General features: G+C 39.2%; 1 protein-coding gene across 3 annotated transcripts; it reads left to right on the top strand.

The window, feature by feature from the left end:
• The first annotated feature begins 230 nt into the window (after positions 1–230).
• Positions 231–6,549, top strand: LOC121926946 (cell division cycle protein 16 homolog). 3 transcript variants are annotated; one of them, XM_042460354.1, is made up of 7 exons: positions 231–434; positions 793–847; positions 1,958–2,052; positions 3,083–3,121; positions 4,364–4,504; positions 4,874–5,033; positions 6,356–6,549. In XM_042460354.1, the coding sequence occupies exons 1-7, from the start codon at positions 387–389 to the stop codon at positions 6,532–6,534; spliced, it is 717 nt and encodes a 238-aa protein (XP_042316288.1). In that variant the 5' UTR covers positions 231–386; the 3' UTR covers positions 6,535–6,549. The 3 variants fall into 3 exon arrangements, with proteins under 3 accessions (XP_042316288.1, XP_042316286.1, XP_042316287.1); XM_042460352.1 differs by having other exon boundaries at positions 1,937–2,052; XM_042460353.1 differs by having other exon boundaries at positions 232–434; positions 1,955–2,052.
• Positions 6,550–6,857: the final 308 nt, after the last annotated feature.

Here is a 6,857-nt window from a genome sequence, read left to right as displayed (position 1 = left end):
CTAGCGAATCCTGGGAATTGTAGTTTATTGTGGCACCAGAGCTCTCTCTCTGGCTCAATGTCACGCAAAACTACAGCTTCCAGAATCCCATAGCCTTGAGGCAGGGCAGTAAAAGCGGTGCCAAGAAGCCGGGTTATTTCTCCAGCTAGGTCAGAAAGTGCGCGGAACGCTCGGCGCAGGGGCCGTGTTTCCGGCTGAGGGGAGGGGACAATTACGTAGGTTGCACCAGGGTGGCGTCGCTGAATGCTGAGGCGGGGGAGCGTAGTCGGGGACGGACCTTTCGAATTCTGCGGAGCCAGAGCGGAGAGCGTTCTGAGTGTGCCTCTTCTGCGCCTGCGCCGTAGAAGCCCCCTTCTTTCCCCGCTGCCCCCGAGACCGAGGAGGGCATGAATCTGGAGCGCCTAAGGAAGCGGGTGCGGCAGTATATCGATCAGGTGAGGCGGGGAGGAGGCTTCCAGGGAAGCCCTTGCCTCGGCTGCATCCACACTGCAGAAATAGTCACCCGGTTTGGCACCGCTTTAACTCTTTGTCTGGCTCTCTGCTATGGAATTCTGGGAGTTGGAGTTTGTTGTGGGGCCCAGAGCGGAGCGGATTCCTAACATCTGACATCTTGGACCAGTCAGTTTTTCTCAGCCTCTTGGTCTACCTCATAGCATTGCTGTGAGGATGAAATGGGTAGCAGCTATGTATGTGGCCCAGTATGGGAGACAATTGTAATAAATGCATGTATTTGTTTCTTGTCAACATGTTTTAATATATGTTCCTTTTCCTTGCTTTTCATCTCTAAAACAGCAACAGTATCAAAGTGCTTTATTTTGGGCAGATAAAGTAGCATCGTTATCTCATGGTAAGCTGAATACTTATCTTTCTTTTTAGAAACTGCTATCATGTGTCATGTTCATTTTTCAATGCACCCCTTCAGTTGTGGAAAGCCACAGCTGATTACTGTGAAGTACCTTCGCTAGCAGTGTGCCACATGGGGACTGCATGCAGCCCCAGTGGTTTTGGCAGCCATTGGAAGCCTCAGGTACCTCTGCTACTCAAATGTAACGAGCATCAATGCAAACAAACACAACTTGCATTTGAAAAAAGGCACGCATATTTGGCTTACACGTTGATATAATGCACCCCAAAGTTGTATCTGTTTTAATTTTTGTAAGCTGCTTTGAATCTTGGACTGGGCAAAAGATGAGATGTAGTAGTACTAGTAATAACAGCAGCCAACAACAATGAAGTATACATAGTTCATGGACCTTGTTTCAATAGTAAATTGTGGCTTATTTGATAATGTGAAGTCAGATGAGATTACTATATGAAAGTTTGTATGGTGGTTGCCTGAGATTCCAACATTAGAGTGTACCATCGTAGCCTTTGAGGAATAATAATAATAATAATTTTATTTGTATCCCACCCAATCACGGGGAATCTGGGCGGCTAACAGCAGTGGGGAAATACAATATAAAAATAACAATAAGATATAAATACAAATACAATAGCAATCAAACAAATTTAACAAATACAATAGCAATTTAACAATACAAAACAATTGTATTGCATTAGCAGCCCTGATCTGGTTTCTGGGGGTATGAAAACTTTTTGATACTGAATTCCCAATATAATCTATCTGTTCTTCAACAGATGTTTGCAGTCCTTGTGTCCGGTGCATATCATGCTCCAAAAATACAACAGTATAGTCTCTCTTTATACTTGCAGCAATTAACTACTGTGAAAACTGCTGTGTGAGAAACTCTGACGGGTTTTATATTATAGCTTATTTCTTTTTATAAAAATATGAACTTTGCTGTAAGATATGTCATAACTATTGTTAAAGTACTGTGCTGTATGTGTTTAATTCAAACAAGAATGTGCTTTATATGTTCATTCAAGCAAGATGAAATGTATGTATTTTTTGTAGCTTAAATCATATTTAATAAAGGTGTGTGGTTATTTCTAGAAGATCCACAAGACATCTATTGGTTGGCTCAATGCCTTTACCTCACAGCTCAGTACCACAGGGCAGCACATGCTCTTAGGTCAAGAAAACTAGATAAGGTAAGAGAGTAGACACAGGTCTTTTTACTTTTGTTTTATGGTAAGAATAAAAATATATATTTTTGTCATGATCTTGTATTCCTTTGGGATTTTATGTTGGGGATTATATTCTAATGGTGGGCAAGGTCAGAAGCAAAATTGTGGCCACCCTCATTCTCTTGCGTTCATATACCTGCATGCACTTGCTCTTCTGTAGCCATTCATTAGTTTATAATCATGTATACACACACACATATATGCACTGACATCTTACTTTGGGAGTAAGTCTTCCATTCACTTTAGTGCAAGTTTTTTTGTTGTGAAAATAATGGGTGCAGGATCCAGTCTGTGAATCCAGTCTGGATCAAGACTGTTGTATGTAGAGGACCTGAAGATTTTAATCACCGCGACATCCCAATATTGGGCACATTTGGTTACATAAACAAAGCTGAATAAAAATATTGCTTCACATAAGGTTTAGAAAAAACCCATTGACATCTTTATAGTAGAAAGCAGACAGAAAGAAAGCATTTGTGTGTAAATAAATAAAAGAGTTGACTTGAGAGTATGTACAATGCATAATAGGAATTGCACAAAATAAACAAGGAAGTGAATGAAGAATATGATTAGCAGGGGTACAGTGTTATTTATTCAGTTATTTTTATTTATGTAGCTTGTATCCCTGACCTAAATATCCTAAAGGCATCATATCCCACCTAATCTTGGAAGCTAAGCAGGGCCAGCCTGGTTAGTACTTAGATGGGAGATCAACAATGAATACCAGGTGCTCAAGGCCATATTTCAGAGGAAGGAACTGGCAGAACCACCTCTGAGTATTCTTTACCTCAGAAAACCTTATGAAATTTATGAAGTCACTATAACAAGCGACTTGAAGGCACAACACACACAGAGACTTTATATCCTGCCTTTTCCCAGATATGGGGTCCATGGCAGCTTGCAGCATGACAGGTGTCTACTATTATTTTTTCACTGTTTTTTTACTTGTTTCCAAAGTGCAAAATAATTTGAGCAACTCCTATTTCTCTTTTAGTTATTTGAAGCATGTCGATATCTTGCAGCTAGATGTCATGTAAGTATATTATTTTTATATCATCCATCCTGCACTAAGTTGCTGCTAGGCATAAGGAAGGAAATCATAAGGAAATGACATGGTAGAAAATAGTTAAAATTGATATAGGAAATATGAACTTTTCATAATTCCTGATTTTAAATACACTGGTACCCCGGGTTACGAAATTAATTCGTTCCGCCGCCGCTTTCGTAACCCGGGATACTTCATAAGCCGAATAGCCCATAGGCGCTAATGGGGAAAAAGCCGCGGCTGTGCCGCGGCTCCATTTGAAACAGCGCAGGGGTTTTTTCGTAACCCGAAAAAACCTTCGTAAGCCGAAACAATAAATCCCTATGGGATTTATTCGTATCCCGAAAATTTCGTAACCTGGGTATTTCGTAACCCGGGGGACCAGTGTACACTGCACTTGAAGTGGTCCTGGAACCCAATAATTAATTTAAATCTAGGCACAATAAAGGCTCAGGAGAGTTCACAATTATTTAATAAATATACAGACACTGTTTCCAATTCTGAAAATGCACTTCTGAATAACAAAAACACCATTGGAATAATGGAGTGAAAAAAAGAAACAAAAAGTTAAGCCTGAAGCAGATAGGCCTAAAGGACTGCACCCGCCCTAATCATGCCAGGACTGTGGCGAGTGCATAGGCCTGGGCCTGATCCGAGCCACTGCTGTGGTCCTGAACCAGGCTTCCAGAAGGAGTGGATTATACCTGCTCCATTTTGGCCTAGTTTTTCTTGCCTGGTGTGGCATCTGTGCAACGTCTGGCCATGTTTGGGGCATGCATTGTCTAAATGCCACACTCCCAATACAGCCCAAAGCCGAGGCTTGTTGCCTGTGTGCTTTGAGTTTCTGATACAAAGGCCAATGTTTGGTTTGCACCTGAAATTGTAGCCACAGAGGCTCAGAGTTGAAAACAATAAATAAATTAATAAATAAAGTAAGACTGGAACAGACCAAAATTAAAGTGAAGTAACTAGTATTGAGAGAACTGAGACTTGGACCAGAGACTTGATTAAAAGGTTGAGAAGAAAATGTTTGCATCTGACAAGGCTGTACTAGAAGCAGTGTAGAGGTGTGTGTGTGTGTGAGAGAGAGAAAGAGCGAGATTGTGCTTAGTTGTTCATCATCTGTTCAGGCATAAAATCTGCTAGTGAGTAAACTAGCCAAAATTCTTATATTCTTTCCATTGACACTTTAATCATAGGTTCTCACATTCTTTGGATTTTTCTTTGTAGTATGCTGCAAAAGAATATCAGCAGGCTCTTGACATTCTTGATATGGAAGAACCAATCAACAAAAGACTGTTTGAAAAATATTTGAAGGATGAAAGTGGGTTAAAGGACTGTTCTAGCGACTGGGAGGTGTCTCAATCTTCTGTAAGTAAAAAAATAATACTTTAATGACTATATGAGCAATAATTTGTGGTGACATCAGTTTGTGATAATCATCTGCAAAATAAAAGTAAGAACTTCTGCATTTTACAAGAGTCCCCACAGTGCATGTACACAGAGCATAAAGTGTTGTATGTCCACACCTTATGCAACAATGATACCTACAATGTAGACATAATGGTTCATCTACTAATTGTACAGTGATGTGGCTTGTAATACATTCTGTCTGCTGAAAGTCAACTGTGTCCATTATACATGAAATGTTTGTTTCTATTTGTCATGTCTGATTTCTGCTTAAAACTAAAGAGCAAATACTGATTCAGTTTCTGACATCTAGCCATCTTTTCCCACCAGATCAAGAGCTCTATTTGCCTTTTGCGGGGGAAGATCTTTGATGCTCTAGATAATAGAACCCTGGCAACATTCAGCTATAAAGAGGCCTTGAAACTTGATGTCTATTGCTTTGAAGCATTTGACCTTTTAACATCACACCACATGCTGACAGCAGAAGAAGGTTTGCAATTTTTTATTCTTCAGTGCATTTTAAAGGAACAGTTTTTATCTAAATGTTTTCATAAATAAAATATTAAATTGCCTCTAGATTACAGATTTGGAATGTCAAAATAATTTGCTGGTTGTTCAGTCAAACTACAGCAGCAAATAGACAAGTAATCTCTAACATAACAAATTGTACATATACTCATACATATGCACACAGATATGGTCATAAGGTTCTGTTATACTTTAGCATCATAACAAGTAAAGTTCAGGCTAAGAGAGGAATTCTTTTAAAGTAGTATGTTAGGTTCTTGTACTGGAGTGTGGGACAGGCCTGGAAAAAGGCATTATCTGACCATAGCCCCAGATTATGGAATATGCAGTAGCAGAAAATAAAGTAGGTCCCAACTTGGTTGTGTTCCAGAAGGCAGTGTCATTTACTTTCTCCAAAGTCTGTGAATGGCTATCATATAGTTCGCTTAATTGTCCTCATAAAATTGGATGTGAAGACACTGCTGAAGTTGCTATAAAATCTGCAAAGCTTCCCCTATTAAGAGAGGCCCTGTCTAACGCCTCATGCTTGTCATAAAGTCTGGTTTTTCAACATCCCTAATACAAAATCCCATCCTTCAATTTATCAAACCTTGGGGCAGGCCTCCCTTTTTGGGTATGGGACATTTAAGCATGTGAGGGAATATAGCAGTGGTATAGAGAGAAGTGAAATTGTAAGGTATATGGAGATTTTAACCTATTTATGTCTTGGCTAATAGAACCAAATGTATCATGGCAAAGAACTTTTACCAGTTCATGTTAGATTTGTAAGGACAGCGGAATCACAATCTTCTTGTTCTAGTTCTCTTTTAAGTATTTGCTTGCAGCTCAAGTCCACATGGTCTTGTATGCAGCAGCAGGAGGTTCACGTGAATCTCCACATGCTATCTGCTGGAGCATATTATTCATGTCAGATTGCAGGATGTGAGGGACCGAAGGCAGAGAAAGTGCAGAAAAGGCCCCAAAAGTTTTAATGTTCAGGATTTTCTGAACCACTGTCCAGTTGCATGGAATAATTTATATGAGAGCCAGTAGATTATGATGCATTATTATTGTAATTTTTTCTCTGAACTTTGATGTTTGAGTAAATGTCATGCAGGATAATGATGTAACAGTTCACTGTCATAAAATATGACGTTGAGATTACACTGGGATATAACATGTACATTTTTATACTGTATGTGTACATCTGTAGAGAAATTAGAATATTCAGGTATTACTTGGGTATTTTTAATCATATTTATTTAAACTCTGTCCATTTACTGGAATTGTTTCTCATGTTTTCAGAAAAAGAACTTCTTGAGTCTCTACCTCTAGGAAAACAGTGTACAGAAGAAGAACAAGTATTGCTACATTTTTTGTTTGAGAATAAACTAAAGAAGGTATTAGTTTTTTTCTTAAAGTGGGACAAGCAGAGTGTGAACATCAGATCTAAGTTTGAAAACATTTTGTTACAAACATTTTAATAAAAGTACCGTATACGTATACTCTACTATAAGTTGACTTCATGTATAAGTCGAGGACAGATTGGGGGCCAAAATTATGGCTTTTGATATGACCTGTGGATAAGGGTAAAACTTAGGGGCATGTAAAAAAGGATATTAAGAATGAAGCAAAGGGAAATGATGCCAAACAAATGACAAAATTCAAGCAGACGTCGCTGCTTGTGGTCACACTAAAGGCTGGATGGATGAGAGAATAAAGACAGATGAAGCTCTTGCCTTTAATGAGAGGCTGGTTCCTTCTTTGGGGAAGAGTTAGACTAGAGTATGGTACTTACATTGACCCA

Source organism: Sceloporus undulatus, chromosome 3 (genome assembly GCF_019175285.1).
Source record: "Sceloporus undulatus isolate JIND9_A2432 ecotype Alabama chromosome 3, SceUnd_v1.1, whole genome shotgun sequence".
In the NCBI taxonomy this organism is placed as follows: domain Eukaryota; kingdom Metazoa; phylum Chordata; class Lepidosauria; order Squamata; family Phrynosomatidae; genus Sceloporus; species Sceloporus undulatus.
This window is presented reverse-complemented; position numbering and strand designations above follow the sequence as displayed.

Coding starts and splice junctions, on each gene's coding strand:
- LOC121926946 (XM_042460352.1), top strand. CDS start 387: ATGAATCTGGAGCGCCTAAGGAAGCGGGTGCGGCAGTATATCGATCAG. Junction 435..792: donor TGCGGCAGTATATCGATCAG/GTGAGGCGGGGA, acceptor TCTCTAAAACAG/CAACAGTATCAAAGTGCTTT. Junction 2,053..3,082: donor GGTCAAGAAAACTAGATAAG/GTAAGAGAGTAG, acceptor TTTCTCTTTTAG/TTATTTGAAGCATGTCGATA.